Here is a 16,153-nt window from a genome sequence, read left to right on the forward strand (position 1 = left end):
AACCCGATTGTTTCTAGTTCTAGATCTAGTGCTAGCTCTAATGCTAGTGTTAGTTCTAGTTTTAGTTGTTATTCAGCGTTATATTGTTGTACATTTTTCATTGCACTATTACTAGAACTAACACTAGACCTAGAACTAGAAACATTCGGATTTAGCTCTTATGAGACGCACGGCTAAACACGAATATTTCTAGTTCTAGGCCTAGTGTTAGTTGTAGTGACAGTACAAGTGTAAAACTAGAACTAACACTATACCTAGAACTAGAATCATTCGGATTTAGCCGTCTTTAAAGACGTGCGGCTAAACCTAAATGGTTCTAGATCTAGGTATAATGTTAGTTCTACATAGTAACAGTGCTAGTGTAAAACTAGAACTAACACTAGACCTAGAACTAGAAAATTTCGGGTTGGGTTGGGTTGGGTCTGAAGACGCACGGCTAAACCCGAATGTTTCTAATTCTAGGTCTAGTGTTAGTTCTAGTTTTTATTATTCAGTGCTAGATTGTTGTAGATTTTTCTTGAAGTAAAAATAGAACTGACACTAGACCTAGAACTAGAAATATTCAGGTTTAGCTGGACGTCTCTTAAGACGGCTAAACCCGAATGTTTTTAGTTCTAGCTCTAGTGTTAACTCTAATGCTAGTGTTAGTTTTAGTTGTTTATTCAGCGTTAGATTGTTGTATATTTTTCATTGCACTGTCACTAGAACTAACACTAGACCTAGAATTAGAAACATTCGAGTTTAGCCGTCTTATGAAACGCACGGCTAAACACGAATATTTCTAGTTCTAGGCCTAGTGTTAGTTCTAGCGACAGTGCAAGTGTAAAATTAGAACTAACACTATACCTAGAACTAGAATCATTCGGGTTTAGCCATCTTTAAAGACGTGCGGCTAAACCCGAATGTTTCTAATTATAGGTCTAGTGTTAGTTCTAGTTTTTATTATTCAATGCTAAATTGTTGTATATTTTTCTAGAAGTAAAAATAGAACTACCACTAGACTTAGAACTAGAAACATTCAGGTTTAGCCGTACGTCTCTTAAGACGGCTAAACCCGAATGTTTCTAGTTCTAGCTCTAGTGTTAGCTTTAATGCTAGTGTTAATTCCAGTATTAGTTGTTATTAAGCGTTAGATTGTTGTATATTCTTCATTAAACTAAAACTAGATTTAGAACTAGAAAATTTCGGGTTTAATCAAAACAAATAAAATAATGAAATGTTTTACATGTCGTTAAAAAAAGAATTTATAAAAAGAAGATACAGGGGATAAGAAAAGAATGTTTAGATTTAGTCGTCTGAGTGGGAATTGTGTTCGTGTTAATTACGAACCCTCGTTATACAACCTCAATGACTAGTCGTGGCTTATTGAGTATCGATCCGTTTTCAACTAACTAGATCCAAACCTCGTTAGGAACTTTTTAACATCCGGAATAATTCGTTTAACTATGTATTAGAAATTGATTAATTGTCGATCAAGATTTCTCTTAGCGTTATAATAGTAAAATGGTCTGATTGAATTTTCTGGTTGATTTGTTAAATCTAAAAAAATCGTTCCACGTGAAGCCTTTATTAACGTTTACGAGCGCGAAGCCCCACGTTATTCGTTTCCAAGTTTAATTAATTAAAGGAAAACATTATATGATGAGAGATGAAAAAGGCAACCATTACACAGCTACGTCTTTTGCCGGTGCTGCTATTTATTAGATCGTTAGGAGGTCATTAAATAAATTTTAACTGTTTACGCGTTAATTATACGGCACCATTTAGACACTTTAAAGCGTTTATTTTATAATGAATGGTATGGTTGAGTGCTAAAAGATGATGAAGAGAGAATGTTTAAAATGGTTAAACTTTAATATTATACTCAAATATTTATTGGAACCGCGATATTTATTTTGATTATTTGTTGTTATTTATGATGGTGGTTTATTTTAATTTTTTTTATTTTCAGGAATTAAATGCCCTATGTGCAGCAAATTTGTCATTCCTGACGATGATATTGAGTGCCATCTGGTTATGTGCCTAACGAAACCACGACTTTCCTACAACGGTAAGATTTTTTTCTAGTCTTTAATAATGTTATTAATTATACTTTGTATTTTTGTAGAAGACATTTTGACTGATGATAAAGGCGAATGTGTGATTTGCTTAGAAGAATTAAGTCAAGGCGATGTGATAGCTCGATTACCATGTTTATGTATATACCATAAAGGGTAAGTAAGATTTTGAGATGCAAGAGTTAAGAACAAAAATTATATTGATACTTTCGGACTATCGTAAATTACGGTTTACAAACAAATTTATATCAGTACTCAAAGTCGTTATCCTCTAACTGATAGAAATTAATCAGGAAGTACTTTTGGGGGTGCCTCACTTAAGTTCTGATTATTCTGATAATTGGGAGATCCCAAAGAAATGGTACCTTCTCAGTGATGAATTCGAAATAGGTTGCATCTCTAAACTTCTTACAAACAGAAAACTTTAATGGTGATATACAAATATGTCAGACTTTTAATAAGGAAGACTATGTTCCAAATATATTGCTGATGATCTAGCTAAGGTGATAAAAATTCAAACTCATCTTTATGTATTTCTTGTATTCTGGCCAAACATATATAACTTTATATACAGATCCAGATATTGTAAAAAAGTGATTTGGCAGATGCTTAAAATATATTATTTAAAAATCAAAATGATTTTCAAAAAGATCAACTGACGACTTTGTCCATTTCAAAGACCGCTACGAGAAGATTTGTTCAAATCTGTTACAAAGTATGTCAACCAAACTGGTTTAGACATGAGAAAAGTGACATTGGGGCTCGAAGGTTAAAAGTATTTTTGAATTTATGTGCACTTTAATTCATTTTCCTGTTTTCTAAATATCATAATAAAATGTTTCATGCATTTCATGGTATCGATTGTGTTTTCGTAAGATATCGAGATTCTAAAGATGAGTTTTTTAAGCAAAACTTGTAGTTTAGTAGTAGAGAAGTAAAGTAAAATATAGTGGAATTGGATAAAAGTAATTGGGGTTAAATTGCTACAGGGAAAATAAAATAATTGGGAGTCATTGCTCTATATCGTCTTTGATACCCACCCATCAAAATCATCCAGATCATTCATCTATACCGTCCTTAGCACACCTCAACATCATTCTAGGCATCCCTCAACAGCATCTCGAACGTCTTTGAATATGCTCCCTGTAAATTCTTAATATAGTCTCAAATAATTATCAATAGTGTCGCTGACAATCCTCAATAGCGTCTCGGACATGCCTCTATATCGTGTTTGCGCTCTTTAATATCACCCTAGACATTCCTTAATATCATCCTGTAGACCTCTCACCTCCTCAGATCCTTCTTGTAAATCCTAACATAATTTCAGATAATTATCATCACTGCCCCCGACAATTTTAATTACCGTCTCGGACATAATTCTATATCGTGCTTGTGCACTTTAAAATATTCCTAGCCGTCTTCAATATTAACTCTAATACTCTTAAACGTCGTCTCGAACATTCCTAAATAAGACTTTTTAAGATGGTTCCTGTTATGTATATGATAAATCCCAATATCTTCCCTGATACAACACTACAACATCATTAATGATCAGTATAGACTTAAATATTCTTCAATACTCTCTTTATCCTGGATATTTCTGAATAACATCCCAGACGCTTTTTAACATTGCCGCGAACTTTTTTCATTATAATATTTACCAACCCTCGGTAAAGTTTTAATATTCCTCAATTCATTATCAACACCTCATCATCAAACTTTTACTGTCAACGTAGTTTCACATATCTCTTAAAACGATATCTGGTAACTCACAATATAATCTCTAACGTACCTAAACATCATCCTGAGTACTTTTCAACACCCTCCCAAATATCTTTGAATATCATTCCTCTATCAACTAGTGGTGGAACGAACAATTTTTTAAAATTCCTATTAAAAACTTATTACTTAGTACTCCATCATTCACGTGAATTAGTATCTCTTTTAGATGTGACACTCAGATAATAATCAAGTGCAACCCCAATAAGACTTTTTTCATTGAATACAACTTTATTTATCATTAGCAACCTCATTGTAACAATCCCAATACGATATGTAAAATCTCTTCTTGCAGGTTCGTCTAGTTTTCTTCTTTTTGCTTGTAATTCATCATCACATTCATTACTAACAGAACTGTTGCTGATATCACTTTCTATTATTAATTAAAGTATCCTCCTTTTAATGCAACAAGCCGTTTTGAAAAATCACTTTCAGTTCTTGAGAAATAAATTTTTGAAATGATAGAAAATTGTTTGGAATTTTGCAATTTTCGCCGATTAAGTTTTAAAATATCGTATAAAATCCAGTTCTTGGAATATGAGTATGAAAATTTCCCAGTGTTAATAAAAGTGTCTTCTTTCCAATGAAGCAACCCATTTTGAAAAATAACTTTTAGTTTTTGAGAAAACTATGTTTGAAGTTTTAATAAAATTTTCGATGTGCAATTTTCATCGATAATTTTCAAAATTTGCTATAAAATTAATTTCTTGAAGGATCCTTGTGGAAATATCACCAATTATTAATTAAATTATCCTCTTTTTAATGCAGAAAGCTGTTTTGAAAAATCACTTTCAGTTCTTGAGAAATAAATTTTTGAAATGATCGATAATATTTTCGAATTTGCAGTTTTCGCCGATTAAGTTTTAAAAATTCGTATAAAATCCATTTTTTGGAATATGGGTATGAAAATTTCCCAAAGTGTTAATAAAAGTGTCTTCTTTCCAATGAACCAACCCATTTTGAAAAATAACTTTTAGTTTTTGAGAAAACAATGTTTGAAGTTTTAATAAAATTTTCGATGTGCAATTTTCACTGATAATTTTCAAAATTTGCTATAAAATTAATTTCTTAAAGGATCCTTGTGGAAATATCACCAATTGTTAATTAAAGTATTCTCTTTTTAATACAAAAAGCCGTTTTGAAAAATCACTTTTAGTTCTTGAGAAATAAATTTTTGAAATGATCGATAATATTTTCGAATTTTGCAATTTACGCCGATTAAGTTTTAAAAATTCGTATAAAATACATTTTTTCATGGAGTATGGGTTTGAAAATTTCCCAAAATGTTAATAAGAGTGTCCTCTTTCCAATGAACCAAGACGTTTTGAAAAATAACTTTTAGTTTTTGAGAAAACAATATTTGAAGTTTTGATAAAAGTTTCGACGTTGCAATTTTCATCGATAACTTTCAAAATTCGTTATAAAATTCATTTCTTGAAGGATCCTTGTAAAAATATCACCAATTATTAATTAAAGTATCTTCTTTTTAATGCAACAAGCCGTTTTGAAAAATCACTTTCAGTTCTTGAGAAATAAATTTTTAAAATAATCGACAATTTATTCGAATTTTGCAATTTCCGTCGATTAAATTTAATAATTCGCATAAAATCCATTTCTTGGAATATGAATATGAAAATTTCCCAAAGTGTTAATAAAAGTGTCTTCTTTCCAACGAACTAACCCGTTTTGAAAAATATCTTTTAGTTTTTGAGAAAACAATATTTGAAGTTTTGATAACATTTTCGATGTTGCAATTTTCATCGATAACTTTCAAAATTCGCTATAAAATTAATTTCCTGAAGGATCCTTGTGAAAATATCACCAATTATTAATTAAAGTATCCTCTTTTTAATGCAAAAAGCCGTTTTGGAAAATCACTTGCAGTTCTTGAGAAATAAATTTTTGAAATAATCGACAATTTTTTCGAATTTTGCAATTTTCGCCGATTAAGTTTTAAAAATTCGTATAAAATCCAGTTCTTGGAATATGGGTATGAAAATTTCAGAAAGTGTTAATAAAAGTGTCCTCTTTCCAATGAACCAACCCGTTTTGAAAAATATCTTTTAGTTTTTGAGAAAACAATATTTTAAGTTTCGCTAAAATTTTCGATGTTGCAATTTTCATCGGTAACTTTCAAAATTCACTAGAAAATTCATTTCTTGAGGGAACCTTGTGGAAATATCGCCAATTAGAGTTGCTTCGTTAGTTAAATCAGCATCAAAAAAATTCATCTTGTATCTTGGATCCAAATAAGTTGACATATCTTAAATCAGCTTTCTTATTAATTTCATTTTTAGACAAATATCGTAATAATGCGGCAATGTAGGGTATCACTTCAGAAATGCACCAGAAATTATAACCATAATGGCCGTATAGATATGCCGGATAACCGGATATCTGGCCGAAGGGGATACCGAATATCAAATATTGGTTATTCCAAGCCTTAACAGCGTCTCGCCATCTCAGATATTCGTGAATAACAACTTTGATACTTCTAGTCGTTATTCAGAGTATATTTTACTAAGTTCTTTGTACTCTTCAACATCATCCTGGACACCCCTCAACACATTTTAATACCATTGCTCAACATTTTTCCGGACATCCCTCAATACTTTTCTTGGAACTCCTCAACATTGTCTCAGACAGCACTCAAGCTTTTAAAATGAATGCAGTAAATGTCGTCTGATACACTCAATTTCATCTCAAACATCTCTCAAAATCCTACTTAGTATCCTTTAACATGGTCTCTCTCAATGTTACTCTGTAAATCCAATCAATATCATTCATGACACTACTTAAAGACAGACATGGTTCTTGTTATTTATTAAAATAATATTAATTTCATCTTAACATTTGTGATAATAGAAAAGTTTGATTAATAAAAATATTAACTTAAACAATCAGTTAATTTATCTTCTAAAACTTTACACGTGGGTAATAAAAAACTTGCAAATCTTCCTATTTTCATATGTTGCATTTGAAGAAGTGGCCGATCAATCCAATTAACAAACACTAACAGCTAATAAAAGAAATCAATAAAAATGGTTTAAATTTTTTTCGAAACATACTGCCGAAATATCAATCCATGTTTTAGCCTGCGGAAAACATTCCTCCATGCAATGCAACAATTTCCGATTCGGATTTTGACCAGGATTCCTAATCAAATTATAAAGATAATCCAACATTTTTATATCGACTATATGGGGCACGTTTATTTCCGCCGTGTTAAACCCCAATCGCGAGAAAGTCCGATTTTTATCGAAAACGATCTTTTTCTTTTTCGACAAGAAGATTTTCGAGAATTCTTCGGGGACCTTTTGGTTCCCGTACGCCAAAATATCGAAAATAAAAACGAAATTTTCAGTACTAATCAGCAATAAACTTAGGATTTCCGGTTTACTAAACGGAATCATAACCGGAAAAATACTAATTTCATTCGATTTGTTTAACATTTCGATTGCTTCGTTGTATAAATCATCTTTTCTCGTTAAATATGTTATATCGTCGTAAACGCCGGGAGGGATGTTTTTTAAAAAATATGGCACAGACATTTATTGACTTATTTGATTAATTTGACGTAAGCTTTCTTTTTGATTTTGTTGTAATTGATTTTTTTAATTTTAGATGTATAGATCAATGGTTCGAAATAAACCGTTCGTGTCCCGAACATCCAGGCGACTAGCATAGTTTAAAATCGACGTCGTTGAAGAAGCAGCCGCCGCCGCCGCCCGCAATTGACTGTAAATATGTAAATAACCGATCGTCGTGGAACCAACTTAGCTTTTTCAGCCTCCGCCTCCTCCTTCAGTGGTTGTGGTTCGAAATGGGGCCGCTAAAATCGGAATCTTTGTGGATAATTTATGCGATAAAGCCCCAAAATTCTACAATCACATCTCGCACGTAAACTGTTACACCCAATATTGTTAATTTAAAAAAAGAAAAGAAAATGAAGAGGATTATTAAACAAAAACAACTGTAAATTTACATATCATATTTTCATTCAAATTGATAAACTCACACTCTTTTCGCGTATTAAAGAATTAAAGAAGATTGAAATAAAGAATTTCAAGATAAATGTAAAATAGTAACGTAAAATATAAATGTGTGTAGCGGATATTTAAAGAAAAAATTAATAATTATTAACTAAAGTAATAAATTTTCTTTGGGAGACTAGGATTTTTGGACCAAAATACTAATTCTACGTTGTAGTGTCCAAAAAAAAAAGAATAATAATAACAAACATCATCTGAAAGGAAAAATTATGAATGATTTAAAAACGCTTCGTTTGAAACCTAGTTTTCTCCAAAATGATTTCATCGAAAAAACGAAAAGAAATAAATTAAAAGAAATAAATAGAAACGTAAGTTTGGAGTAGACAGTTTCCGTGAGAAAGAGATATTTTTGATACTTTCATATGGTAAGGCGAGCTTTCGATGTGTTTCCGTTCTCGTAATAAAAAAAAAAGAAAAATAAATAAATAGGACTTAGTCAATTAATGGTATAAAAAGCGCTAACCCTTCGTTTCCACCCGCAACTAAACCGTTTTATTTTATTTTTATTTTATTTTATTATTTTTTTTGTATAATTTTACGTTATATTGTGTGATTATTAAATAAAAAATATGCAAAGCGAATTAATTCTTTAAGAAAAAAAATGAAAAATTTTGCATGTTTTGTTATTAAGCCCTTCGTTTAAGTTGTTGTAAAAACCCCGAGAAGAATTTAATCGCACGTTTCTAACAGAATGTAAATTAAAAGCTAAATTTGTTTAAAACTCTTTTTAATAAAGCAAATTATAGACGCAAAGCATAAATAATAAAGAACCGATTTGGAAATGTGCACAAAACTACTACCTACTACTACCTATTACTATTAAATGTAAAAAAGAAATAAATAGTTTAAAACCAAAGACCTTAGTGAGTAAAAAGAAATAAAACAAGTTGGTTTGGAATTTTTTATTAAAAGTGAGACGACAAAGCGACGCCGACGTGCTGATAAAATAAAATGATTAAATAAAAGAAATGAACTCGTTAACTATTAAGGTGCTAACTGTGGTTTAATTAGTGATAATTCTTTTGTAAAATAACCTGTTACCTGTTGAGAATTAAAACAATTTTTTTTTATTTTTAATTTTTCTAATCTAAGTTATTTTCTTCAATTCAAGCGAGATGCGATCGCGGTGTTTTCTTGTTCTCGATAAATTGTTTTGATTCTATTTGATGATATATTATAATAATTATTATTGTTTTTATACAGCCCTTAGACGTAGCAGAAAAACTAACTTTTTTTTTATTATTATTTTAGAAATTGTTATGTATATGCGATAATACACTGTAACGTTTTAGTAAATTAATAAAAAAAATACATTTGAGAACATTATTTTAATTCAATTTGTTAAATTAAACATTTTAAATTATATAGGCAACCAACATTTCATTAATGGCATATAGGTTGCATTTAATATATCTTTTTATGTATTTAATACTTAACTCGGAGTTAATTAAAAGAATTTAGAATATAAATAATTATAATATGAATAAATATAATAATCGTTATATTTAAGTATTTTTTAACATTGCCATAAACAACTTGGTGCAATTAAGATAACAAAGAGTGACGAAATATCCAATTGCCCTAGATACAAAATCGTCCAACTATAATTGTAAATCTATAAATAAATTATAAGATTAATATTTATTGGTAAATGAATTACACACTACAACCTCGAAAAACATGATAACCAAATTATTAAGTAGAAATGTTTTTTTATTCACTTTCAGAACCCCCGCTGTAAGGTTATCAAAAGTAGCAAAGATATTAATTTATCTCAACACGTGTTTAATCACGAAAAAAAATAAATTAAAGAGTATAAACTTAAAGTTGATTAATTTTTATCCTCCCTTAGCAACACCAAAAAACATCATTTCAGTAATCTATTTATACAACTTATATGGATTATATAAATATACTCGTCTCTTGTGGTGTAATTAAGTTAATAAATAAATAAATGATGTTCTTAAGAGTTGGTGTATTATAAAGGTACTTAAAAGGTTTTATGTTGGTACCTCTCATCAGTAATCAGTAGAATCAATTAAAAAAAAACTATTTTAAAACATAAAAAGTACATTATCACAATAAAATTAATAACAAAATATACAGCAATGATAATTTAACGTTTTTATTGGAGTTAGAATGTTAAGTATTTAAAAAATTAATATTGAGAAGAAATGACAAGTAACCTAACCTAAAAATGTCAAAAACTGTCAAAAACCTAATAAGCTGTTTTTAATGGAAAATATCCTATAATTGTAGGCAATTTAGATTCAAATACAATCAAGATGATAAAAATAACATAACTGAAGTAGTAGAAATGTAACTTTTATAAAGTTACTGTAAAAAAAGATGTGAAGAGACTTTTGGCTTAGAATTGGGTTTGAAACTTTTAAGCCAAGAATAAACATCAATAATTAATGGAAAACGATATCACAATAAAATTAATAACACAATATATACAGCAATGTATAATTTAATATTTTTATTGGAGTTAAAATGTTAAGTATTTAAAGAATTAATATTGAGAAGAAATGACAAGTAACCTAACCTAAAAATCAGAAAAAACTGTCAAAAAAGGTAATAAGCTGTTTTCAACGGAAAATATCCTATAACTGAAGGCAATTTAGAGCCAAAATGTATCAAGATGATAAAAATAACCTTAAATTAAAGTAGTAGAAAAATAACTTTCATAAAGTTACTATAGAAAAAAATGTGAAGAAGCTTTTGGATTAGAATTTGGTTTGAAACTTTTTAGCCAATAATAAACATCAATAATTAATGGAAAGGATATGACAATAAAATTAATAACAAAATGTTAATGTATAATTTAACATTTTTATTGGAGTTAGAATGTTAAGTATTTAAAAGAATTCATATTGAGAAGAAATGATAAATAACCTAACCTAAAAATGGAAAAAACTGTCAAAAAAGCTGCTTCCAAGGGAAAATATCTTATAACTGTAGACAATTGTGACTCAAAATGTGTCAAGATGATAATAACTTAATTAAAGTAGTAGAAAAGTAACTTTCATAAAGTTACTGTAGAAAAAAATGTGAATAAACTTTTGGATTAAAATTGGGTTTAAAACTTTTAACCTAACAATAAACATCAATAATTAATAGAAAAGGATATGACAATACAGTTAATGACAAAGTGTTAATGTATAATTTAACATTTTTATTGAAGTGAGAATGTTAAGTATTTAAAGAATTAATGTTGAGACGAAATGACAAATGATGACCTAACCTAAAAATAGAAAAAAAATTGTAAAAAAAGCTGTTTGCAAGGGAAAATATCCTATAACTGTAGACAATTGAGACTCAAAATGTATTAAGATCATAAAAATAACCTAATTTAAAGTATTACTTTCATAAAGATGCTGTAAAAAAAAGTTATAAAAGTAGCTATTTTAAAAAAATGGACAATGAAAAATTAAACATACCACTCATACCTGTATCAGTTTGGAAAGAACGTTATGGAAGCGAATAAAGACGTCAGTTCATAACACAAACGAAGGCAATAAAAAACAACAACGCCAGACTCATTTTGCCATTTGCGAATGGCGAAGAAATTCCAGAGGCTTAGAAGAAAGGGTGGATAAACACCAACCTATAAAAAAGGAGATAGAAAGAACTGTAATAACTACCAATGTCTAACAATCACAAATACTTTAAGCAGACTATAGGGTCAAATAGTGAAAAAGTTGATATAAGAAGAATGGAAACCATGTGAAATGGAAAAACAAGCGTGATTTAGAGCGGGTAGAACGGCGAATTGATAATATATTCAGTCTAAACCAAATCACAGAGAAGAAAGTAGCTACAGGAAGAAGAACACATCTCTTATTTGTGGATTTCACCAAGGCATATGACACCATTCCTGAACAAAAATTGTGGCAAGAATTATACAGAGGGGCAAAAGCAACAGTAAAGATAAACAAACAAATATCAGAAAGCTTCAACATCACCAAAGGCCTCTGACAAGGATGCACACTGTCACCTCTATTATTCAACACACATATAACAATCATTTCTTCAGGAAAAATATGTCCAGCAACTTTATTGCTAATTGCTCTAGTAGTTCCTCCATTTCCCTTATGTGAATTTCCATGTCACCGCCTTCTGAGAGTACACTTTTACATAACCTTTTGAGTAGTCTGGTTGTCACTCCTAATGTAGATTTTTCTTGGAAGTTTTTTAATGGCAACCACATTTCTTTCGCCCTTGTTTTCCCTTTTATAAGTTTCAGTTGGGTATCATCCACTAATAATCCAATTGTTGCTCGAGCTTTTTTATCTGTAAGGTTCTTTTGGAGTTGGTGGTTCATTTGTCACAACTTCCTAAAGATTTTCCCGAATTAACAACATCTCAACTCGAAATTTCCATATCTGATAATTGTTGTTAGATAATAGCTTTATTTGACCCATATGATATCTTTCTGTTATATCTCCTTATTATATTTTATATGAGTATTTCAATCTTTATAACCCACGATCTGGGCCCATAACCTTTATGGCTTTAGCGGGAATTTTATTTTTGCCAATTTTTAAACAGGATCTTATCTATGTCAAAACCATAAAAATTATCAACTAAATTATTCTAACAGATATCAGAACCCTAGGCATAACTAACTATCGTAACAAAAAGCGTAATAAGTCGGAACTGAAGAGGACTTTTTAACAGGCTAAGACTCGCAAAGGGTTGTCATGCCAATGATGATGATGATGATACCTTACTTGTAATGATTTATATAGATCCTGTAGTGTTTGTATCTAACAACATAGAAAAGAAAATTCATCCTATTATTTGCGGTTAGTAAGCTTTATGAATAAATTTATTGCAGATAAATAATTATTTACACAGACTTAAATTGCTATAAATAATACAAACAAAATAAAGGATCCTATTTCTACATTTTTTGATGAACTTTTAAAAGCAAACAAATACAAAATTCTTGCGACATATTAAAACAATAAGACCTCATGGTCAAAATACGTTATCAGTTATTATTCTCTACTTAATCAGCAATTCTTAAAAAGAACTTTGCATAAATATGATCCCCCCGTGATAATTATATGTTATCAGCAGAACTATTACAAAATATCTAACCAAATTGCAGTTAATTGCATGAAATAAAAACATTATCAAAACTGACGATATTAATTTATTGTAAGCAACAAAACGCATTAAATTAAGATTAATCCGATTACAAAATCAAGCGAAAATATTTTGAATTCTGTTACGTCAATAAAACGTTTAAACGTATGTTATCGTTAAGTAATAACGTGCCATTACTTGATACACTCCCGCGGATATAAAAACCGGATTAAACGGAAATTATTGGTTTAGTACAACGTCGAATTAATAACGTAACTGGTTTGATTAAATTATTCGTTGAATGGTAAGTACACGCTAAGGTTAAATTGACATAACCTTGCTTTAATATTTAAGGTTATATTTCAGATTTTCTTGTAAAAATGAATAAATTATTGGTAATTGGTATCAGCGGTGTAACATGTGGAGGAAAAACGACTTTGGCAAACGAATTAAATAAGATTTTTCCGAATAGTAAAGTAATAAGTCAAGATGATTATTTTTTGCCCATTGATGATGAACGTCACGTGATTATACCACATTTAAACCATATCAATTTCGATGTCTCTTCCAGTTTGGATATGAAAAAAATGGTTGAATCAATTCAAGAATCTATAGCTTCTACAGAAAATTTGGTAGAGACTAATGTTAAGATCATCGAAGATGATTTAGTAACAAAAATCAATCCGTCTTTTGATGTCCAATCTTCGGTGGTGCAAGTGGCCAAAAATTTACACATCAATATCTTGATTATCGAAGGTTTTTGCATTTTTGCTGATAAAACAATCGAGGAATTATGCAATTTAAAATACTTTGTTACTTTGGATCGGGAGGAATGTTACAATAGAAGAATTCAAAGGGTTTATGAACCACCAGATTGTCCTGGATATTTCGAGGATTGCGCTTGGCCCGAATATGAAAAGCATTACAAATATGTTTGTAAAAATTTAAAGCAAATTCGATTTTTTAACGAGTCGACGAAAGAACCTTTAAAAGAAGTATTATTAGATATTTGGCAATCTTTACAAAATATTTATGATATCTTATAAAGTTGTTTTTTTCAATTTATAAAAAGAATACTTGTTTATTTTAATTTTGTATTATATAGTTGCTAAGTGCTTAAATTATTTATGATGAATCTATAATAAATAATTAATTATTTTTGCTTGGGTTGTTTGATGATGAAAACTAGAAAATTATTAATATCTGAGTATGTTTAAGTTCTTAAATCTTAAAAATACATATTTATCTTATTAATTAAATAATTGATATTTAATAATTGTTGTGTTTTATGTTGGTACCTCTTATCAACCAAGATTTAAATTAAAAGAAAACAAATTTATAACATAATTTATAAAAAGAAGTACATTATTATAATAAAGTTAATAACAAAATATACAATAATGTATAATTTAACATTTTTATTGAAGTTGAAAATATTTAAAGAATTTAATATTGGGAAGAAATGACAAGTAACCTAACCTAAAAATGGCTAAAACTGTCAAAAATCCATCAAAAACCCTATTGAGCGGTTGTAGAGGGAAAATATCTTATTATTGCAAGCAATTTAGATTAAAAATATATTAAAGATGATAAAAATAACCTAACTAAAGTGTTAGAAATGTAACTTTCATAAAGTTACTATATAAAAAAAAAGTTATAAGGCAACGGTGGGCAAATACGGCTCTTTCTTTATTTAAATGCGGCTCCAAGGAACGAATTATAATACTCTCTCTGTCCAGAAATAAGTGTCCGATATCGATTTTTTTTGTCCAAACATATGTAAGTGTCCGATTTACTTCCAGTATGGTTATAACTTCTGGTGCATTTGAAGTGATACTCTACATTGCCACGTTATTGCGATATTTGAATGAAAATTAAATTAATAAGAAAGCTGATAAGATATGTCAACTTATTTGGATGCAAGATACAAAATTAACTTTTTTGATGCTTGATGATGCTTTGATGATTTTTCAAAACGGTTTATTGCATTAAAAAGAGGATACTTTAATTAATAATTGGTGATATTAGTTACATCAGTTACATTTTTCCTGTATAAGTTTTAAGGGTATATATTTAAGGATATTCAAGCAAAATTTAAAAATTTGTGACAGTTGCTGTCACAAATTTTAACTTCTAGCTCGATCAGTCGCCAAGAAATTCAGATTTGAAAGACAGTGTTAATTGCTAAAAAAGTTTCTAATTAAAATAACTCAAAAACTAAAAGCACTAGGTATCAACATGTGTTATCAAAGTCAACTTAGTTTTGTGTGTAGAATCAGAATATGAAATAAAAACTATATCATTCCACTTAAAATAACATATGTTTATTTCAGTACGCTGGTTTATGACCGGAAAAAATCAGCTTCGGCAGCCTTCGGTCCCAAATATATATCAATACAATCCTTGTACCTTCTATAATTTGCTGTAAAAATTTCAGCCGATAGAATGCGCTACTTTGGAAAATAATGACAATTAAAGTAATTATCACCGAATGCACACACATCATGCGGCGGAAAATGATTTTAATATAGATCTCCGGCTCCAAAAATGCATCAATACAATCCTTGTACCCTCTATTATTAACTATTAAAATTTCAGCCTTTACAGTATGTTACTTTGAAAAATAATGATCAGTAACGTAATTATCACCAAGCGCGCAGAGATCATGCGGCGAAAAATGCTTTTAATATACATCTCCAACTTCCTTTGGCCCAAAACATGTATCAATACAATCCTTGTACACTCTGTTATTAGCTGTTAAAATTTCAGCCTCTACAGTATGCTACTTTGGAAAATAATAAGAAGTAAAGTAATTATTACCAAGCGCGCAGAGATCATGAGGCGAAAAATGCGTCTAATATACATATCCAACTGCCTCCGGTCCAAAATATACAGCCTGATTCAGAGTAAGCGCCTTATTTTTTTTTAGCCACACTATGGGTACTACTTTCAAAATATTTGGCAGTAATATGTTTTGGGTCATTCTCTACACGATGGTGATGCCACATTTTCAATTGGAAGAATTATTTCAAAATGGCGACTATCAACTTTTTTCTTTTTAAATGGAATGCCAAAATTTTTTTTTTATTATTGAGGTCCTAAAAACATTCTTTATACGATAGTATTTTGTTTTTCTTAAAAATTCATTTCTTTCCCCATCAAAAAACA

The 16,153-nt window shown here is 29.6% G+C and overlaps 3 protein-coding genes across 5 annotated transcripts in view; 2 read left to right on the top strand and 1 right to left on the bottom strand.

The window, feature by feature from the left end:
* LOC111416325 (E3 ubiquitin-protein ligase ZNRF1) overlaps positions 1 to 9,209 on the top strand; it is a 72,230-nt gene extending 63,021 nt beyond the window's left edge. Inside the window, exons 2-5 of one of the 2 annotated variants that reach the window (XR_002706529.2) lie at positions 1,952 to 2,050; positions 2,108 to 2,213; positions 7,461 to 7,576; positions 7,626 to 9,209. Coding sequence is in view for 1 of the 2 variants with exons in the window: in XM_023048296.2 (XP_022904064.1) it covers positions 1,952 to 2,050; positions 2,108 to 2,213; positions 7,461 to 7,518 (263 nt within the window). In the remaining variant the exon portion in view is untranslated. Of the gene's footprint in view, positions 1 to 1,951; positions 2,051 to 2,107; positions 2,214 to 7,460 lie in introns of both variants that reach the window. The other variant, XM_023048296.2, reaches the window with a different exon arrangement.
* LOC111416326 (uncharacterized) lies at positions 6,655 to 7,429 on the bottom strand. The gene is made up of 2 exons (XM_023048299.2): positions 6,905 to 7,429; positions 6,655 to 6,855 (listed from the first exon to the last, which is right to left on the bottom strand). Exons 1-2 carry the CDS (start codon positions 7,385 to 7,387, stop codon positions 6,724 to 6,726), a joined length of 615 nt encoding a protein of 204 aa, XP_022904067.1. The 5' UTR covers positions 7,388 to 7,429; the 3' UTR covers positions 6,655 to 6,723.
* Positions 9,210 to 10,099: 890 nt separating the features above from the next.
* Positions 10,100 to 14,143, top strand: LOC111416361 (nicotinamide riboside kinase 1). 2 transcript variants are annotated; one of them, XM_023048354.2, is made up of 2 exons: positions 10,100 to 13,289; positions 13,340 to 14,143. In XM_023048354.2, exon 2 carries the CDS (start codon positions 13,366 to 13,368, stop codon positions 14,029 to 14,031), a length of 666 nt encoding a protein of 221 aa, XP_022904122.1. In that variant the 5' UTR covers positions 10,100 to 13,289; positions 13,340 to 13,365; the 3' UTR covers positions 14,032 to 14,143. The 2 variants fall into 2 exon arrangements, with proteins under 2 accessions (XP_022904122.1, XP_022904121.1); XM_023048353.2 differs by having other exon boundaries at positions 10,101 to 13,289; positions 13,352 to 14,143.
* The last annotated feature ends 2,010 nt before the right edge of the window (positions 14,144 to 16,153 follow it).

This window comes from Onthophagus taurus, chromosome 1 (assembly GCF_036711975.1).
Source record: "Onthophagus taurus isolate NC chromosome 1, IU_Otau_3.0, whole genome shotgun sequence".
Lineage (NCBI taxonomy): Eukaryota > Metazoa > Arthropoda > Insecta > Coleoptera > Scarabaeidae > Onthophagus > Onthophagus taurus.

Coding starts and splice junctions, on each gene's coding strand:
- LOC111416361 (XM_023048354.2), top strand. CDS start 13,366: ATGAATAAATTATTGGTAATTGGTATCAGCGGTGTAACATGTGGAGGA.
- LOC111416326 (XM_023048299.2), bottom strand. CDS start 7,387: ATGTCTGTGCCATATTTTTTAAAAAACATCCCTCCCGGCGTTTACGAC. Junction 6,856..6,904: donor CATGGATTGATATTTCGGCA/GTATGTTTCGAA, acceptor TTCTTTTATTAG/CTGTTAGTGTTTGTTAATTG.